Source organism: Lissotriton vulgaris, chromosome 6 (assembly GCF_964263255.1).
Source record: "Lissotriton vulgaris chromosome 6, aLisVul1.2, whole genome shotgun sequence".
Lineage (NCBI taxonomy): Eukaryota > Metazoa > Chordata > Amphibia > Caudata > Salamandridae > Lissotriton > Lissotriton vulgaris.
In genome coordinates this window covers 1,664,045,670-1,664,067,059 of record NC_141694.1, presented here as the reverse complement: position 1 = coordinate 1,664,067,059, position 21,390 = coordinate 1,664,045,670, and the positions used below count along the sequence as shown (strand labels likewise).

Below are 21,390 nucleotides of genomic sequence, written 5' to 3'. Positions count from 1 at the left end.
GGCAATCCCTTTAAAACTTTTTTGGCATGCGAATGGCGGCGGCGACCCACTTGGGTTTTACCGAACCACCAGTCCCAGAAAGCATTGCTTCAGGTTTCACACCTGTGCATAATCACTGAGGGTATTTACTGGTGCCTACAGCTGCCGTCATGTCACATGTGCTGCCACTGAAGAGGGCGTTGGCCCGAAACGCGTCTGGCAGGAAAGGGACTCTGTTCGCAGCTCGCGCCCTTGCGCTGGCATTAATCCCTACCTGTAAGTGCATTCCCACCTAGGTGGCAACCTTTTCTTCCATTTGTTAGCGGCCGGCCACGGTCGCGGGTTTGCACATCCGCGGACAAACTGCGGGTCCACGGCTGCCTCATTTGGGCAGCTTTTTGTGGTACAGGAGGTGCCTTTACTTGCGGGGTGCTTGCGGGGACATTGGCAATCCCTTTAAAACTTTTTTGGCATGCGAATGGCGGCGGCGACCCACTTGGGTTTTACCGAACCACCAGTCCCAGAAAGCATTGCTTCAGGTTTCACACCTGTGCATAATCACTGAGGGTATTTACTGGTGCCTACAGCTGCCGTCATGTCACATGTGCTGCCACTGAAGAGGGCGTTGGCCCGAAACGCGTCTGGCAGGAAAGGGACTCTGTTCGCAGCTCGCGCCCTTGCGCTGGCATTAATCCCTACCTGTAAGTGCATTCCCACCTAGGTGGCAACCTTTTCTTCCATTTGTTAGCGGCCGGCCACGGTCGCGGGTTTGCACATCCGCGTACAAACTGCGGGTCCACGGCTGCCTCATTTGGGCAGCTTTTTGTGGTACAGGAGGTGCCTTTACTTGCGGGGTGCTTGCGGGGACATTGGCAATCCCTTTAAAACTTTTTTGGCATGCGAATGGCGGCGGCGACCCACTTGGGTTTTACCGAACCACCAGTCCCAGAAAGCATTGCTTCAGGTTTCACACCTGTGCATAATCACTGAGGGTATTTACTGGTGCCTACAGCTGCCGTCATGTCACATGTGCTGCCACTGAAGAGGGCGTTGGCCCGAAACGCGTCTGGCAGGAAAGGGACTCTGTTCGCAGCTCGCGCCCTTGCGCTGGCATTAATCCCTACCTGTAAGTGCATTCCCACCTAGGTGGCAACCTTTTCTTCCATTTGTTAGCGGCCGGCCACGGTCGCGGGTTTGCACATCCGCGGACAAACTGCGGGTCCACGGCTGCCTCATTTGGGCAGCTTTTTGTGGTACAGGAGGTGCCTTTACTTGCGGGGTGCTTGCGGGGACATTGGCAATCCCTTTAAAACTTTTTTGGCATGCGAATGGCGGCGGCGACCCACTTGGGTTTTACCGAACCACCAGTCCCAGAAAGCATTGCTTCAGGTTTCACACCTGTGCATAATCACTGAGGGTATTTACTGGTGCCTACAGCTGCCGTCATGTCACATGTGCTGCCACTGAAGAGGGCGTTGGCCCGAAACGCGTCTGGCAGGAAAGGGACTCTGTTCGCAGCTCGCGCCCTTGCGCTGGCATTAATCCCTACCTGTAAGTGCATTCCCACCTAGGTGGCAACCTTTTCTTCCATTTGTTAGCGGCCGGCCACGGTCGCGGGTTTGCACATCCGCGGACAAACTGCGGGTCCACGGCTGCCTCATTTGGGCAGCTTTTTGTGGTACAGGAGGTGCCTTTACTTGCGGGGTGCTTGCGGGGACATTGGCAATCCCTTTAAAACTTTTTTGGCATGCGAATGGCGGCGGCGACCCACTTGGGTTTTACCGAACCACCAGTCCCAGAAAGCATTGCTTCAGGTTTCACACCTGTGCATAATCACTGAGGGTATTTACTGGTGCCTACAGCTGCCGTCATGTCACATGTGCTGCCACTGAAGAGGGCGTTGGCCCGAAACGCGTCTGGCAGGAAAGGGACTCTGTTCGCAGCTCGCGCCCTTGCGCTGGCATTAATCCCTACCTGTAAGTGCATTCCCACCTAGGTGGCAACCTTTTCTTCCATTTGTTAGCGGCCGGCCACGGTCGCGGGTTTGCACATCCGCGTACAAACTGCGGGTCCACGGCTGCCTCATTTGGGCAGCTTTTTGTGGTACAGGAGGTGCCTTTACTTGCGGGGTGCTTGCGGGGACATTGGCAATCCCTTTAAAACTTTTTTGGCATGCGAATGGCGGCGGCGACCCACTTGGGTTTTACCGAACCACCAGTCCCAGAAAGCATTGCTTCAGGTTTCACACCTGTGCATAATCACTGAGGGTATTTACTGGTGCCTACAGCTGCCGTCATGTCACATGTGCTGCCACTGAAGAGGGCGTTGGCCCGAAACGCGTCTGGCAGGAAAGGGACTCTGTTCGCAGCTCGCGCCCTTGCGCTGGCATTAATCCCTACCTGTAAGTGCATTCCCACCTAGGTGGCAACCTTTTCTTCCATTTGTTAGCGGCCGGCCACGGTCGCGGGTTTGCACATCCGCGGACAAACTGCGGGTCCACGGCTGCCTCATTTGGGCAGCTTTTTGTGGTACAGGAGGTGCCTTTACTTGCGGGGTGCTTGCGGGGACATTGGCAATCCCTTTAAAACTTTTTTGGCATGCGAATGGCGGCGGCGACCCACTTGGGTTTTACCGAACCACCAGTCCCAGAAAGCATTGCTTCAGGTTTCACACCTGTGCATAATCACTGAGGGTATTTACTGGTGCCTACAGCTGCCGTCATGTCACATGTGCTGCCACTGAAGAGGGCGTTGGCCCGAAACGCGTCTGGCAGGAAAGGGACTCTGTTCGCAGCTCGCGCCCTTGCGCTGGCATTAATCCCTACCTGTAAGTGCATTCCCACCTAGGTGGCAACCTTTTCTTCCATTTGTTAGCGGCCGGCCACGGTCGCGGGTTTGCACATCCGCGGACAAACTGCGGGTCCACGGCTGCCTCATTTGGGCAGCTTTTTGTGGTACAGGAGGTGCCTTTACTTGCGGGGTGCTTGCGGGGACATTGGCAATCCCTTTAAAACTTTTTTGGCATGCGAATGGCGGCGGCGACCCACTTGGGTTTTACCGAACCACCAGTCCCAGAAAGCATTGCTTCAGGTTTCACACCTGTGCATAATCACTGAGGGTATTTACTGGTGCCTACAGCTGCCGTCATGTCACATGTGCTGCCACTGAAGAGGGCGTTGGCCCGAAACGCGTCTGGCAGGAAAGGGACTCTGTTCGCAGCTCGCGCCCTTGCGCTGGCATTAATCCCTACCTGTAAGTGCATTCCCACCTAGGTGGCAACCTTTTCTTCCATTTGTTAGCGGCCGGCCACGGTCGCGGGTTTGCACATCCGCGTACAAACTGCGGGTCCACGGCTGCCTCATTTGGGCAGCTTTTTGTGGTACAGGAGGTGCCTTTACTTGCGGGGTGCTTGCGGGGACATTGGCAATCCCTTTAAAACTTTTTTGGTATATATATATATATATATATGCTCAATTAGTGCTCCGAGGAACAAACTTGAGCCGCACTCTATGTGGAGTCTGAAAGCTTTATTTTTGCCGGTATTGTCCTTATATATTTCGGTCTATCCAGACCTCCCTCAGAGGACCGCCGCTACATCTCGGGACCCCAAAACGTGACTACATCCAGCTGTCGGCGTTTTCAGCTCTGTTCCTGTGGCCCCCTGGTGGTTTCTTTGATGGTGGAGAAACGCGCAAGCTGGTACTTGTAGTTCGTTAGGGTGACGATATTCCTCCCCTTCAGTGGGTGATGTGTATGCTGCCGTCTCCACACACCCTGTGCAGACAACCTTTTGTGTTGCCAGGGAATCGGGCCAAAGTCCAGTCCTTGGCGGCTGCCAGCTGCCTGAATTGCTTGCGCAGTAATGAGGTTTTGGTCCAGTTTAGGCAGTGTGCTGGCGCTCTTGTCGGCGGTGCGAGCTCTCGGGCAGAACCACGCCTGTTTATGTGTTCAATTAGTGCTCCGAGGAACAAACTTGAGCCGCACTCTATGTGGAGTCTGAAAGCTTTATTTTTGCCGGCATTGTCCTTATATATTTCGGTCTATCCAGACCTTCCTCAGAGGACCGCCGCTACATCTCGGGACCCCAAAACGTGACTACATCCAGCTGTCGGCATTTTCAGCTCTGTTCCTGTGGCCCCCTGGTAGTTTCTTTGATGGTGGAGAAACGCGCGAGCTGGTACTTGTAGTTCGTTAGGGTGACGATATTCCTCCCCTTCAGTGGGTGATGTATATGCTGCCGTCTCCACACACCCTGTGCAGACAACCTTTTGTGTTGCCAGGGAATCGGGCCAAAGTCCAGTCCTTGGTGGCTGCCAGATGCCTGGATTGCTTGCGCAGTAATGAGGTTTTGGTCCAGTTTAGGCAGTGTGCTGGCGCTCTTGTCGGCGGTGCGAGCTCTCAGGCAGAACCACGCCTGTTTATGTGTTCAATTAGTGCTCCGAGGAACAAACTTGAGCCGCACTCTATGTGGAGTCTGAAAGCTTTATTTTTGCCGGCATTGTCCTTATATATTTCGGTCTGTCCAGACCTTCCTCAGAGGACCGCCGCTACATCTCGGGACCCCAAAACGTGACTACATCCAGCTGTCGGCGTTTTCAGCTCTGTTCCTGTGGCCCCCTGGTGGTTTCTTTGATGGTGGAGAAACGCGCGAGCTGGTACTTGTAGTTCGTTAGGGTGACGATATTCCTCCCCTTCAGTGGGTGATGTGTATGCTGCCGTCTCCACACACCCTGTGCAGACAACCTTTTGTGTTGCCAGGGAATCGGGCCAAAGTCCAGTCCTTGGCGGCTGCCAGCTGCCTGGATTGCTTGCGCAGTAATGAGGTTTTGGTCCAGTTTAGGCAGTGTGCTGGCGCTCTTGTCGGCGGTGCGAGCTCTCAGGCAGAACCACGCCTGTTTATGTGTTCAATTAGTGCTCCGAGGAACAAACTTGAGCCGCACTCTATGTGGAGTCTGAAAGCTTTATTTTTGCCGGCATTGTCCTTATATATTTCGGTCTATCCAGACCTTCCTCAGAGGACCGCCGCTACATCTCGGGACCCCAAAACGTGACTACATCCAGCTGTCGGCATTTTCAGCTCTGTTCCTGTGGCCCCCTGGTGGTTTCTTTGATGGTGGAGAAACGCGCGAGCTGGTACTTGTAGTTCGTTAGGGTGAAGATATTCCTCCCCTTCAGTGGGTGATGTGTATGCTGCCGTCTCCACACACCCTGTGCAGACAACCCTTTGTGTTGCCAGGGAATCGGGCCAAAGTCCAGTCCTTGGCGGCTGCCAGATGCCTGGATTGCTTGCGCAGTAATGAGGTTTTGGTCAAGTTTAGGCAGTGTGCTGGCGCTCTTGTCAGCGGTGCGAGCTCTCAGGCAGAACCACGCCTGTTTATGTGTTCAATTAGTGCTCTGAGGAACAAACTTGAGCCGCACTCTATGTGGAGTCTGAAAGCTTTATTTTTGCCGGCATTGTCCTTATATATTTCGGTCTGTCCAGACCTTCCTCAGAGGACCGCCGCTACATCTCGGGACCCAAAAACGTGACTACATCCAGCTGTCTGCGTTTTCAGCTCTGTTCCTGTGGCCCCCTGGTGGTTTCTTTGATGGTGGAGAAACGCGCGAGCTGGTACTTGTAGTTCGTTAGGGTGACGATATTCCTCCCCTTCAGTGGGTGATGTGTATGCTGCCGTCTCCACACACCCTGTGCAGACAACCTTTTGTGTTGCCAGGGAATCGGGCCAAAGTCCAGTCCTTGGCGGCTGCCAGCTGCCTGGATTGCTTGCGCAGTAATGAGGTTTTGGTCCAGTTTAGGCAGTGTGCTGGCGCTCTTGTCGGCGGTGCGAGCTCTCAGGCAGAACCACGCCTGTTTATGTGTTCAATTAGTGCTCCGAGGAACAAACTTGAGCCGCACTCTATGTGGTGTCTGAAAGCTTTATTTTTGCCGGCATTGTCCTTATATATTTCGGTCTATCCAGACCTTCCTCAGAGGACCGCCGCTACATCTCGGGACCCCAAAACGTGACTACATCCAGCTGTCGGCATTTTCAGCTCTGTTCCTGTGGCCCCCTGGTGGTTTCTTTGATGGTGGAGAAACGCGCGAGCTGGTACTTGTAGTTCGTTAGGGTGACGATATTCCTCCCCTTCAGTGGGTGATGTGTATGCTGCCGTCTCCACACACCCTGTGCAGACAACCTTTTGTGTTGCCAGGGAATCGGGCCAAAGTCCAGTCCTTGGCAGCCGCCAGCTGCCTGGATTGCTTGCGCAGTAATGAGGTTTTGGTCCAGTTTAGGCAGTGTGCTGGCGCTCTTGTCGGCGGTGCGAGCTCTCAGGCATAACCACGCCTGTTTATGTGTTCAATTAGTGCTCTGAGGAACAAACTTGAGCCGTACTACATCACCCTAACGAACTACAAGTACCAGCTCGCGCGTTTCTCCACCATCAAAGAAACCACCAGGGGGCCACAGGAACAGAGCTGAAAATGCCGACAGCTGGATGTAGTCACGTTTTGGGGTCCCGAGATGTAGCGGCGGTCCTCTGAGGAAGGTCTGGATAGACCGAAATGTATAAGGACAATGCCGGCAAAAATAAAGCTTTCAGACTCCACATAGAGTGCGGCTCAAGTTTGTTCCTCGGAGCACTAATTGAACACATAAACAGGCGTGGTTCTGCCTGAGAGCTCGCACCGCCGACAAGAGCGCCAGCACACTGCCTAAACTGGACCAAAACCTCATTACTGCGCAAGCAATCCAGGCAGCTGGCAGCCGCCAAGGACTGGACTTTGGCCCGATTCCCTGGCAACACAAAAGGTTGTCTGCACAGGGTGTGTGGAGACGGCAGTATACACATCACCCACTGAAGGGGAGGAATATCGTCACCCTAACGAACTACAAGTACCAGCTCGCGCGTTTCTCCACCATCAAAGAAACCACCAGGGGGCCACAGGAACAGAGCTGAAAACGCCGACAGCTGGATGTAGTCATGTTTTGGGGTCCCGAGATGTAGCGGCGGTCCTCTGAGATATATATATATATATATATTGCTAATTTTTAGCAAGACACTGTCCCGGTCTCGCCGCATGCACCAACTGGAAAGGTGCTCCTCTCAAGACAGGACATTGTGCGTTTGAATGAATATATATATATATATATATATATATTCATTCAATCGCACAATGTCCTGTCTTGAGAGGAGCACCTTTCCAGTTGGTGCATGCGGCGAGACCGGGACAGTGTCTTGCTAAAAATTATCCAGCACAGATAACGCAGCACTCCGTATGGCTTCACAACGATGTTTTTTACGGATACAAATTTCTACACGTTTGTTCTATTTTTAACTACAGTGAACAAGAACAGAGTTCGAAACGCGTAGGAATTTGTATCTGTATGTATATATATAAATATAGATATATATTCTTATTTAGAAATATACCTATGGACAGAGGGGAAGCACCAAGCAAACATTTAAATTCTTACAGTATTAAAGACACTGTGTACTTACAGGAAGCAAATATGTCTTCCCTGCTACATTCATCTACTTGGTAGTCAGCCTTTCACAGTATTAACTAAGAATGGAGTCCTGGATGCTTAAAAAATGCTCTGGGTAACCAATGAGTGTGTAAATGAGTTCCATTTAGATTCATTGCATGAAAATGTGTCTTATGTGGACATCCTGTGTTTCCGCCATGGTTCCGAGGGTTTAAGAGAATGCGTTGTGCTAAGGTGGAATGTTAGATTATATTTACCACATGGTAGTTAGAGTGACTTTATGACATAGAATTGAGTTCATTGATTGTTGTAGAGATGCAGTACATGGTTAAGTGTAGGCTTACATTCATTTTGAGCTTGTAGTGAGCACCACCTGATTAGAATCAAAATCAAAACATGAGAAATACACAGTAAGACTGAACACCATCTTGCCGGCCTGTGATGGTCAGGTCAAACTTGTAAGAAAATCTTTGACTTACTGGTTTTCTTGTACATTAGGATTTCAAAGGAATTCATCTCGTAATTTTCAAAGGTTTCCCGCACTTTGTCAATTGTTTCTTTATCTGTTAACTCCCCATACATGAAGCTGCGATTTAAGCAAGAAATGCAGTTAGGCGATAGTTTTAAACAAGCATTGCCAAGGCAAATAGGTCTAGCTTCGACTAAATCTTTTATGTGGCAATACTGAATTCATTATAAATGTAATAAAAGAATGAGATTATATGTATGTTTTTAGGCTTCACTTCTATTGATGCTTACACCATTTTGGCAAATATATTGTATACCTACTCCAGGAATATTAGCAGGGGCTTCAGGTCAGTGATCTTCCACTGTTGGCGTTAGACAGTAAACGCATATTGAATTATCTCACAGTAACATTTTACTCTCACGTATCAATAACAGCTTAGTTGTGTCATTTTGCTTTTTGTGAAATGCATGAGGAACTATTTTATATCTCAAATGCAGACTTTGTCATCACATGCGATTCATTATCTCTTTCATGGATTGCATACACAAAGTATTTTTGGGGGCTTTGCACTGCAGAAATATTTCTTTTAATTTGCTTTTGTCATTGGTGATTAGAAGATGTGAGTCTCCACACAACCCAAAGATATAAATGGCCGTTTTTCCTTTTGCCCAGAGTGCCATGAGGTTGCTACTGGCCACCAAGCTAGAACTAGGACATATGCAGTTCTACTATACAGCTGACAGAGGCCCTCAAAGGAGAATATAATTACTTTAAAGCTGAAGTAGCCAAAAGTTGTCCTCACAGAAGATTATAATGGAGATGGAAGTGCTTCAGAAGTCAACACAGAAGAGTACAATGGAAATGGAATGCTGCAGCTGTGCTATTCTGCCAACAGACGTCCTCACAGAAGAGTGCAATGGGGAGGGTAAGGTTACCAACAGAGGTCCTCACAAAAGAGTAAAATAGTGTGGTAGACCTTCCAGGGTATATATTTACTCTTTAGAAGACGGAGTTGTCCAAAAGTCACACAACTTTGACATCTTGAGAAACTGTGTTTGCATCTTGAACCAGGTTTTCATCAAACAAGTGCAATAAACAAACATATTACCTTCTATAAGATCCCATTTACCATGGACTGACTTCCATCATTAAACGTTTTCTTTTTTAGGAATTAGGGTGTGCACCCCATTGGAGAATGGCAATTTCACAGCTATCCAGAATAACTCAAACATGAAATCTTTACATATAATGAATACATGTAACTTCACCGCAAGTGTATTGAAAAGAAGTGTAAAGGCTACATAGCTGCTGCAGTTCCTCAAGTTATTACTAGAGGTCCCTCTCAAGTGAGATGCAACTGCTAAAAATGTCAGTCGCAAAGCTGAAGGGGTGTGGCTTCAAACTAGAAATGCTATTTTAATGCCCCGTGCCCATTTTTCTAAAGGTTACATATTCTAAAGCTGGTTGAAAGTGATGAGTCAACATAGCAACTTACAATAAATGTTTTGAGTGTTATGGAAATAGTTGATAACACCCTACTATACATAGGACCTAGCAGCCACTAAGAAGGACAAGTATCTAAAAAGTTCCATTTCTGTGGAACTATTTTTTAGGTGTATGCACACATGTGCAAGAGGAAAACAGAGTCACTGAAAGCTAAGGCATCCAGTGGTGGAAGTGGGCTGGTCCACTAACCATTTATTTTGTGCTGTGTTAGGAGGGAGCATTATTTGAACCATATTTGAACAGATCAGTGGCGAAAATGTGTTCAATGACAAGCCTTCATGCATGTATACATTTTTATGATAATGTTTGGGAAGCCAAAGCTGCCAAGGTAGCCAAAGCGGTCTTTAGGCCAGACCTCAGAGTGCTCAATCATTGCTACTGTTAGGACAAAAGGAGGGGAGAAACAGTTCTATTTCTGCTATTCTTGATCAGGATTCTGAACATTTTTAAAGCATTTTCGTGCGACACGAGGTGTAGAAAACATATGAATGTCTTTCTGCCAAAATGTAATGCCTAATAATTTGCAACGGCACGCCCTCCTTATACTCGCATCCATACAAGATGCACATTTATGACACAAAAATAAAAAGAAAAGAATAATCTAACAAATATAATGCATCTGCCCTGAACAGACCATAGTGACATTGTACACTATAAAACAGATGCTCAACAAGTTCTTGAGTCCAAAGGATGGCATTTGTAAAATGCCCAAGATAATATGGGAGAAGTGTGAAGTATGTATACACAAAGCAGTGTGAAAATGAATAGAAGTTTACCATAGAGTCTAGGAAACCCCATGCATGAAACTGAAGAAAAAATTAAAAAACACCTAACCCAAGCTCATCAGTCAGAAAAAACAAAACGCCAAGACCTGAAACATTCAAACCAGTGCACAGCCTACTAGCTGTCTAAGGACACCAGAACTGGTCACTACCCACTGAAGAGCAGAATGAGATCACTGTCCAACTGTGTCCATGAACACTTGGTCAAAAGCTCTGCAAAAAAGCAACACGTGCAACAGTCATTCTATCTATGCAACAAGCTATACGGTATGCCTAGTTTAATGAAAAAAGATGTAACACTGCGTCCACAAGACCATGCACCTCTTCAGACTCACATCATCTTTGAACCAAGGCAGAGGACTTTGCACCTAAAACAGAGGCCAGTACACAATCCAAGAAGAGTAAGAGACAAACGACTAATTGAGAAAAGTGATGGATGAAATGCTTGAACTCAATCGATAGTCCTTTCTGTGGGTCACATTCCATTCTACTGGGTCCTTTTCAGACAGAGCCCACTCGCATGCAAATCAGTCTTGGCCCTACCCCACATGAACAGTCTAGCTAGACTGCCTGGCCATGCCTGTGTAAGGCAACACAAGCAACCCCATACGTTTCAGACTTGTAGGTCCTCCTTAGTTAGGTGCTAATCTTATGGTAGAGCAAGGTATGGGACCAATATCTGGGTATACATGTGTCATTCAGGTGAACTCCCTGACACAAGTCAGGACCAGGATGGGTATGCCTATTGCTAAGAAAGTAACAAATAAAGGGGCTTATTTATGAGGCCTTGCATCACTTTTGCGCAGCCGGTGTGTCACTTTTTGTGATGCACCAGCGGCGTAAAAAATGTGCCTTGTTGCACCATATTTACAAAGTGACTCATCTAGGTAGATGTGTCACTTTGTAAACCCCTGCGCCACATTATACCTGCACCAGGTATAATGTATGCATTCAGGGTGTTCCCACGCAAGTAAGCCTTGTAGAAAAGGCGCAGCATAATCTATGAAATTTCAAAGCGCCACTTCTAAGTCACAAATGCGCCAATATCTTACGCCTGCCTCATGATAGGCGTAAGACTGACGCAGGCACATGTCTCATGGGACTTGCCCATGTTGCCATGTGTAATGGCCAATTGCTGGAGTTGCGTCACCTTTGTGACACCCTCCAGCAATGCGTCATTTTTTGCGCCTAAAGATACGTCAGAAATACTGACGTATCTTTAACTCCTTGCGACATGATGCGTCATTCTGTAAATATGACATCATTGGTGTCGCAAGGAGGGCGCAATGAAAAGTGACGCATCGCTGTTTTCTCGCAGCGATGCGTCACTTTTCATAAATGAGGCCCTAAGTTTTTTGTTTTGTAGTCAAGAATACTGTAAATTATGTGCTGGGTTGTCAGGGGTGGTACCCATTGCCTTCAGGCAGGACTGCACCCCAAAGTGAGGATCCTTGCTGCAAATGAGGTGCACTGGTTAGACAACGAGGAGAAGACAGGCTCCTATTTCGGTGGTGGGAGGCGGGAGCAGGGATTTAAACCTATACCAATAGGTTGACAGAAGCAACCAACCCCACGCTGAAGGTTGAGAAACATGACAGAGTAAGCTTTGCTCTAAACCAGAAATGGAGCACATGTGTTTGCACCTTATCCTACTAATAAGGCACGGAGCAAAACAGAGTTTGCGTCAGTACATATTTTGAAAGATATTTGTAACAGGGCAAACATAGAGAAAATGTTATTCTCAATTTCTGTTACCTTTAAATAATGAAGAATGGGACAAATATATATTATAAACTTTTAAACTGTTTAAAATTGAGCCATGTCCAGGACAAAAGCTATTGACTTCATTTCTTACTGTGAAACCAGAATAAAGTAGAATAAAAACGGTTTCATTATTTATCATGAACTTTCAGCTAAAATGGTTTATGAGACAAAGATATCACATTTTGTAGAATTGCTTTCAATTATGGTTATCCTTTCTAACAATGGTGTATAAGTCTTTATGTAATGTGGACTGGAGAAAAATCTGTTTGCACCATTTCCTATTTTTTGCATTTTGCCCCAGTCCACAAAATGTGCCTTGTGGAGTCTGTTATCTCGTGAGGATGGAACAGGGATATGAAAGGAGCAGACACAGGGCCCGATTCACAGAACTAACTTAAGACAAAATCCTAAACGTACTACTTTTGGTATTCACAGAAGTTAGGATTTTGTCTTAAGTTTGTCTTAAGACAGACTTAAGACAAAATCCTAACTTAAGTCTGTCTTAAGTCTGTCTTAAGACAAACTTAAGACAAAATCCTAACTTCTGTGAATACCAAAAGTAGTAAGTTTAGGATTTTGTCTTAAGTTAGTTCTGTGAATCGGGCCCAGGGAGCGGTACATGCTATAGACTCCTCTCCATCATGAATGGTCACATTGTTGATACAGTTCTGCGATTCAGACCTTGCATGGCCCTGAGATGGGGACTAAATTACCACCCTGCATGAACTCCAAACACAATTGATGGAATCACTTTAGGAACATTTATAACAGAGAGAATCCATGTTCAAACAAACCAGCATGTGCTACTTTTGTGCAGGGATTCCAGTTGGAGTTTCCAGCTGTCATTTTGAAAATATTTGCAATTGTATACATACTATTTAGTTCTATGTAAATTTAAATAATTTAGATTTTTAGAGAAAAAGAACTCATAGAGCAATAATGTATTGGTTTATTGATTGTCATTCCTAGTGAAAAAAAACCAGGGCCATATTACGCATAGTACATTTGGCGCTATGGCTCACCTTTATCTGAATGTGTAGGGTACAGACTAAGATAGTCCCCCCATTTACAACAAAATCTGTTTGCACCATTTCTTAATTTTTGCATTTTACACCAGTCCACAAAATGTGGCTCGTGGAGTCTGTCTAGAGGATGGCACAGGGATTTGAAAGTAGCCGACAGGAAGTTGTCCATGTTATAGACTCCTCTCCATCATGAATGATCACATTGTTGCTATAACTCTGTGGTCCAGACCTAGCATGGCCCTGAGGCAGGGAGTGAGTTACCATCATGCAGGAACTCCCCGACTGCTCCTTTCATTTCGCTATGCCATCCTCTCAATGGAGTCCAAGAGCCACATTGTTTGGAGCGGTGCTTGTGTTTGGAGATATAACTCTGTGGTCCAGGCCTAGCATGGCCCTGAAACAGGAAGTAAATTACCCCCCTGCATGAACTCCAATCACAATTGATAGAATCACTTTAGGAACATTTGTAACAGAGAGAATCCATGTTCAAACAAACCTGCAGGTGCTACTTTTTTGCATAACTTCCGCTCTATGATATCCCGATAGCTTGCAAAATCCATCGTTGCTGTACACGATTGGCCAATCCACTATCTGGGCATTACCCAAGACAAAATTTGTATCTGTTTAAGAGAGCATAGAAAACAAATTGATGAGTACACCTATGCATTACATTAATATTTACATATCTTTTACCAAATATCAATTGAACCATCAGTAGCATAGTCTCAAGAGACCATAGTTATCAAGGCAATTCATGGACCCTAAGACAGAGTGAGGTTTACAGAAACAATGCTCGCGAGTTGTGGAGTTACAGGGCAATTGTAATGACAGATCACGGCCAGTAACAAAAAACAGTTTGAATAGAATATGATATTATTTCAAATGTGAGGTTATTTCGTGACCCCCGAAAATCAGGCACTTCTGGATCTTGAACTGAACCTCTGCCAGAAAGACTGATGTGCTGCTTAAAGGACTCAACTGGACTTCTTTTCTGGATGGGCTGCTTTTCTGCTTGTGGCCCTGCTGCCTGCTGCTCCCTGACTGCTGAAGGAGAGCTGTACTCTGCCTTCCCTCCAAGTGACCTCCAGGGGCTTGCTGGCTTGCCTGAAGTTTTATGAAGTCTCAGAGACACAAAAGACTTCCTGCAATTCTGCTGGTGCTGCTGGTCTCTGCCTTCTGTGAGTCCACCCCTTGCCTGAAGTGTCCCCTCCATATTCTGGGCCTGAGAAATGGGTTCTGCAGCGGTTTTCTTCAAAACGAATGCATTGTCACTTTTACACTGATCAGAATTGATGCATCGCCCTTCCACACCAATGCAGTAGCTGTTCGACTGCAGGGAAAAGATTGACGCATCAAGTCCTCAGGGTGCACGCTTTGCCCCATCGAAGGTACTTTCTTAGTGGGTCCTGCTTGGGTCCTGTAGCCGGCTTGTCCTCTATCGCAGTCAGCTTAAACTTGGGATTTGCCCCAGTCCATCGCGACCTCAAGTAACCTTTTGACCACTAGTAACCTCTAAACACTGTTTTTGCATTTAATCTTTACAAATTCATATCTCAACTTCGACTGATTGGATTTTTGCAGTTTTAGTCTTATTTTACTCAGATAAATAGTCTCTTTTTTTCTAAATCTGTGTTGATAATTTTTTCGTGTATTCATTGTATTACTGTGTGTGTGTCTGTGTGTGTGTGTGTGTGTGTGTATGTGTATGTCCTACACAAATACTTTACACATTGTCTCTTTAGATAAGCCTGACTGCTCTGTGTCAAGCTACCAGAGGGTGCGTACAGACTATCTTTTAGTGTCTAGTCTAGCTTATCCTGACTAGAGTCGTGGTTCCTGCGTTTCCTGGGTTTATACCTCAGCCAACCAGGAATCCCATTTCTAACAATTTTGAAAATATTTGTAATTTTGTGCATATTATAGTTATATGTGTATTAAAGTAATCTTTCTTTTTAAAGAGAAAGCACTGACCAGTGATTTGTTGACTGACTGTCATTCATAGTGAAAAAACAGGCAAGGCTGTTTTACTCATAGTACATTTGGGCACCATGGCTCACCTGTACTGAGTGTCTAGGATACAGACCAAGATAGTGCCCCCTATTACACATAATGTGCTGTTCCAAGTCCACCACAAACCAGCATCAGCACAGCAAATAGCACATTAGTGAAAAGTGGGCCAGATGTTTCATGCTGTCAGTCTGCCTTTCACTGCAAGTGGTGGACTGGCTTCCCTATCAAGGAGAATGCAGGGACCCTCTGTCCCTCCATTACCCCACAAGTGGGTATAGTATGTTACTGCACATGTCACCGGAGAGATGCCTGGAGGAATGTAGGGTTACCTTTCTCCAAGCCTAGAGGTGCCTTGAGGGACGCAATGTCTTTGCACCACCTCATAGTGATAGACAATCAGTGTGACTCCCAACAGCTTTCTTACATCTGTACCAGCATCTGTAACACAGCATGAGAGCAAAGGATTCCTTTTTTTTCCTGTGTCGCAATCCTATGCAAAGGAGGGAGTACCCTCTTGTTATCGTGCCAATGTGATCAGTGTTACTGAAGACGTTGCACAGGCATATGCGGCACTTGCTATAATATTAAAGTGCCCTGGGCAAAAAAGTCAAACTCAAACACCTACTGCGGATGGGACACTATTTAAGGTTGTTCCAGCTGTTCACTGATTTCCTTAGCTATCATCTTGGTTCTATTTTTTTATTAAGGAATATTGTGTAGCGCTAGTAATTGCCACCTCACACCACTTCAGACTGCAATGTCATACACTAGGGTTGGGAGAACAATTCTGCTCCTCCAGGGGAGTGCGCAGTTTTGCCTACTCTGCGTTCCGCTTGGAACATGGAGTTCCAGAGAAACACTGCCAGCCGCTGTGTGGTGGAGTTTTGTTCTCCGGCATGGCTTGCCAACTTTAAGTTGGTGAGCGTGAGAGAGAATTTGCACCACCCCACCTTCCCCCCAGTGCAATTTTTGGGCGCTAGAACACCCCCTATGAGATTTCTCAACGAGTTTTGTATAAATGTTTCTTTGAAAAACACAGTATTACAGTCTTTTTCTGCATTGGCTTTAAAGGGGTATGGATCTCAAGGTTGAACACAAGATTTCACAGAGTTGGATTGCAGCTGTGTCTTGATGTCTTTGTCTATGTTTCTTCTTCTGGTACATCTTCACCAAGCAAACTACCATGAAATGTTTGATCTCAGTTTTTTATGGGATATAACATGACTATGATTTGGAGCTTATGGGGTTCATTGGCCCACAAAGCCTTGCCTTTGAAGCAAAAGATGCTTAAGTTAGACATGCAGCAGGTGAAGGAACTTCAAGAAGCGGCGACCGGCACAGTTAAGCGCGGTGAGGTGGGGGAGGGGTGGGAGCTGGGGAAGTCGACAGACGACGAATAGGTGTAATTAAATAAATAACACCTATTCCGTCTGTCGTCTTCCCTCCTGCCCCGCCCACCACCCCACTGAGCTTACCTGTGCCACTGAGCTTACCTTTGCAGCCTGGTTATGTCCTTCATAGTTTTCTGGGTTACAACTTATGCAGACAGACATACATTGTGTTTGATTAGCATGGAGAGAATTAAGGTTCTGATTAGTTATGCTCAATAATCTATAAGGTCAATAGTTTGTATTCGATGTAAAGCACATCATTTAATAAGTAACAGAGGCAGGAATGTAATGCCTGACATGTAATTGAGGAATGAAATATCCAATTCCAATTCCAAAAATTCTTTATTTCGGCCGCATGGGCCATAAAAGATACAGTAAAATACAGTACATATATACACAGTAAAAATGCAATGCATATATTACACAATATTTACATATAAAAAAGGCTAGAGGGTCTGCATGAGGTAAGGAAACACAGTGGCACCAATTCAGGGGGACATTTTCTTCCTTATTAACCAAGCTGCCATTAGGAATTTTGATACCGCAAAGACAATATGTCCCAGGGTATTGGTTTTCATGACCCTGTATGCTTGTAGGTATTCCCGAAAACCCAGGTTTCGGCACAGCGGTGCAATCCAACGCTTCCTGGGATTCTGATATGCGTGGCAAACAAACATTATGTGCAAATCATCTTCATCCTTGGTTTTACAACAAGGACAGAGTTTGTCACCCCCAATGAGCCATTTGTGGGTAAATACTTTGGTGGGGAGTGTGCCAAACCTCCATTGCAGGAACAATTTCCTCGCCAAAAGAGGAAAAATAAAATCCATAAAAGGTTCAAAAAGGTAAGAATTTTTGGACTCCATAAAACGACTCGTCAAGGTGCCGGTGCTATAAGCATTGTCCATGTCAGCCAAATTTTTATTTTTGTACAGCTGGGCAAGGGTTTTGCGTGTGATCCTTTGGCAACCCTGAGCTGGATCATCCCAGAGGTCTGGCAAGTTCAAACTGGACAATTCTGATTTAATAAAAGCCAGCCAGGGGATTTTGTTACTGCCATTCAACCTCAGTACATGGATAAGGTCCTGTCTATAGTGGTGCAGTTCCTCAGTGGACCATATCCGGTGCCAGAACTTCACGGGTTTGGACAAGAGATCTTCAGCAATGGAGTGTAGCCCCAAATCCAATCTTAGGGGGAGGAGTGGCGTTCCCTGCGGGAGAGCAAGTAGGCGTCTCAAGAATGTATTTTCCACCGCTACCAATGCCTTCCCTGCTTTGTAACCCCACAGCTCGCTGCCATACATGGCTGCTGCCTTCGCTTGGGATCTATAGGTTTCAAGGGCCGGGCTTACAGGCTTAAAGGTGGACTTATTGGCCACCTTCAGGAGTGCGCCCGCTAGCTGGGATAGTTTCAGCCTTGATCTCGCCATCTGACAGTCCCAGGCCAAGTTTTCTTGTAATGTTACCCCCAGATAGATAAAGGTCGAGACCCTCTCAAGACTAACTTCCCCCAGTTTTGGGTTGGGTCTGGTTCTGGTAGGGGGATTAAAGATCATAAACTTAGTTTTTTCTGTGTTGACCTCCAACCCGTGTTGCCGACAGAAAAGGCCAAAACCATTCACAATCCTCTGGATCCCCATAGGGGATTTGGAAAGCAGGAGGGTATCATCAGCAAACATGATTGCCGGAACCCTCCTGCCTGCCAAAACCGGGGCATCATTGTCCTCAACAGTGTCAAGATGTTGAATGACACTGTTAATGAAGAGGCAGAACAGGGTCGGCGCCAAGACGCAGCCCTGTCTGACTCCTCTAAGGACAGGGAATTTGCCCGAGAGCTTACCATCCCTCCCACACCTTACTTGGGCATAGTTGTTCTTGTGGAGCCTGATGATAGTACTAAGAAGGTGTGGGGGCACTCCTAGCTTCTGCAAAACCTCCCAAAGTTTCCCTCTAGGGACTAGGTCAAAGGCTGACCTCAGATCCACGAAGACCATGTACAGTCTTCCACCCTCTATGGTAACAGTCTTCCAATATAGGAGAAGAAGGCGGAAGATCTGGTCCATGGTCGACGTGTTCTTTCTAAAGCCAGCCTGAAGGGGAGTCATGATGTCATTGTCCTCCACCCAGTCGAGGAGGTGATTAAGGATGAGGCGCGCAAAGAGCTTTTGGGGTACATCTATTAGGCTAATGGGCCTGTAGTTGGCGGGGAGCAGAGTAGATCCCTTCTTGTGGATCGGAACAATCTCTGCCCCCAGCCACGACCCGGGGATTGACATACCTCCTAGGATGGCATTAAAAAGAATAAGAAGGTATGGGCCCCAGATGTCCAGGTGGTGCCTAAACAAATCCCCAGGTAGCCTATCTAGACCTGGCGCCTTCCCCGCTGATAGTTGCTTCAAGGCTGCCTCCACTTCCCCCAGGGATAGTTCCAATTCACAGTCCTGTGTGCCACAGGGCGCAACCAGAGCTGTGACAGGGCAAGGATTGGTATCTTGATAAAGTTCCCCAAAATGGGCCTCCCAAACCTCGGGGGCAATATTGGGTTCTACTGCATTTTTGAGTTCCCCTATGCCATTATTAACAAGGGCCCAGAATTTGCGGGAGTCCCTGACTTTTAGAGCATCATGAAGATCTTGCCAATGGTTCCAGTCCCACTCGGTCCTGGCAGACGCCATCACTGCTTTGTAATGTTTCCTATGGACACGTACCTTAGCCTTATTTGACCCCTCTTTTATTGCAGCAATGAGCTCAGACTTTGCTGCCCTACAAGAGGAGGTATACCAGGTGGGAACATGGGTCTTTTTCTTTCTATTTGGCACCAGCGGGTGGAATACCTCAGCCAAATCTCTTACAAGACCCTGGTGGATATCACCCAGTTTCTCATTGTATTCCGGGGTTCTTGGTGCGTTTAGAAGTGCATCCACCTCCATAAACCTTGGGAGTGCCAACCCGTATAGTTTGCTAATGGCCTCTTCTGAGCTCACAAGTTTTCCCCACTTAACCCGGCGCCTGCTGGTTGTGAGAACCAAATCCCCCTCATCTCCCCCTGGGTTTTCTACCACTTTTCCCACTACATGGGGAGGCCACTGGATATTTAAACACAGGGCATTATGATCGCTATCTGTCCTGTTTGTTACCCTAAAGTCGAGGACTTTAGGCCAGAGTGTAATGTCCACCATGATGTAATCTAGCCTCGACTCGTGACCCCTCCTATTAAAAGTGCACACTGAGGGAGTATCGGAAAGGGTGCGCCCATTACAAGCCCTCAGTGCGTAGTTCAGGGTAAGGGACATAAGTTGTATTGCAAGGGGGGACCAGGCTTTGGGATAGGGGGAGGACGAGGGTGGGACTCCCCAATAGTCATCCTCTGCCGTGAGTGCACCCTCCGACATGCCCTCAAGGGGTTCAAAGTGGCAGTTGAAGTCTCCTCCAAGCACCACCTTGAGGTCTCCCGGGAGTTGCCCCAGGAAGGAGGAGAGGTCGTTTAGGGTTGGGGATTCGTTTGGCGCGGCAACCGGTCGAGAGTAGACATTCACAATGGCCCATGATGGTTTACCAGGCCATGTGAGCAGAACACACTGGATGTCCTGCGAGGACGTATGTACCTGTTCCGCCTGGCATCCAGTGTGACTCGCAATCCAGATCGCCAGCCCGCCTGACGGCCTCCCCCTCCCACCCCATTTGGCAGGAATTTCAAATACATCAAACCCGTTCCTGGTTACAGTGTCCCGCGCCCACGTTTCTTGAAGGAGGAGGATGTCGCTACTGGCCACTAAATGGTCCCACTCCGGTGTGCCTTCCTTGTTTGCAATACCCGCTACATTCCACGAAACAATTCTCAGGCCCTGATCTGTGGGTAGAGGGCCTAGACCTACAGTGGGGGATTGTGTAGGGACTATGGGTGGATGAGTTCCTGGCACGATGGTAGATGGACCAGCCAGCTCGTCCCCCCCAGGTTGCAGGATGTGGCCAGTCCCGGTGTTGTGAGAAGTCCCCTGTGAGCCCAGACTGTCACCGCTATTAGGCGGTCGATCTCTGGCGTTAACCTGCGGGGCGTATTCTATTGCAGGGGCTGCAGTCATTCCCACCCGACTTTGCACCTTGACTTTAGCATTAACCTGGGGGCCAAGTTCAGTTACAGGGGCTCTGCTCTCTCCCACCCACCCAAGAACCTCGTCTACCATCTTTCCCGAGCCAGAAGAGGTCTCACTGATTTGTAGTCAGTCGACCTGATCTAGGCAGGAGAATCTGTTGTGATGTATGAAGTTTACCTGGGCATGTGGAAGGTGGTGCCTTGGTCTATAGCGTGAGCCATCCACAGCAAAGCCCACCCTAGTCCAGCCCTTCTCCCCCCTTGCCTCTGTGCTACTTGCATTTGGGTAGAAGTATGAAAGGGGGACTAATTCTATGTTGGACTTGTCAGGCCTTGCAAGCCAATTAGAGATATAGTTGGCTACGTGGGGGCTTTTAAAACTTATGATAATGCAATCCCCTGCCCTATTCTTTGGGGTGTGACCAATCCAAGGGATCCTCCTAGCCATCAGGACCTCGCCTTTCAGGTTAGGAGGCAGCGGCCTGTTGATGCTAAGCCAGCTTATCACCTTGTTGCGTAACGAGTCTTGGGGCTCCCTCATGTCACCAGTCAACTCAGGTACTCCCACCATGATTACCGTGTATGGGACTGCTTCTGGGGGCAGGTTGACCACCCTGCGCCTATCACAGTGGGGAGCGGGACCATCAGTAGAGCCATTTGTAGGGATCGCTGCTCCCCCAGTCTGTGGCGCTGGAATTTGCTTTGATCTCCTTGGGGCCGGAACAGGGGGCCTGGGAGCCGAGGGCAACAAAGGGGGCGCCTGAGGAACAGGCGCACCGTCCGTGCCTGGCAGCACCACATTAGCGCCCTGTGACGGTGCAGCGGACCGCATGCTATTCCCCAGGGAGGCCCGGGGGACTGGAGGGGCATTAATCACATTTGTGGCTATCCCAGGGCTTTTCC

At 47.6% G+C, this 21,390-nt stretch overlaps 1 protein-coding gene across 4 annotated transcripts in view; it reads right to left on the bottom strand.

Annotated features, from left to right (window-relative positions):
* KCNH1 (potassium voltage-gated channel subfamily H member 1) overlaps positions 1-21,390 on the bottom strand; it is a 1,530,898-nt gene that overhangs the window by 1,285,034 nt on the left and 224,474 nt on the right. For all 4 annotated transcript variants that reach the window (XM_086927835.1, XM_086927836.1, XM_086927833.1 and 1 more), the window contains 2 exons: positions 13,490-13,613; positions 7,927-8,033 (listed from right to left, as the gene is read on the bottom strand). In XM_086927835.1, coding sequence (XP_086783961.1) covers positions 7,927-8,033; positions 13,490-13,613 — 231 coding nt within the window. The remainder of the gene's footprint in view (positions 1-7,926; positions 8,034-13,489; positions 13,614-21,390) is intronic.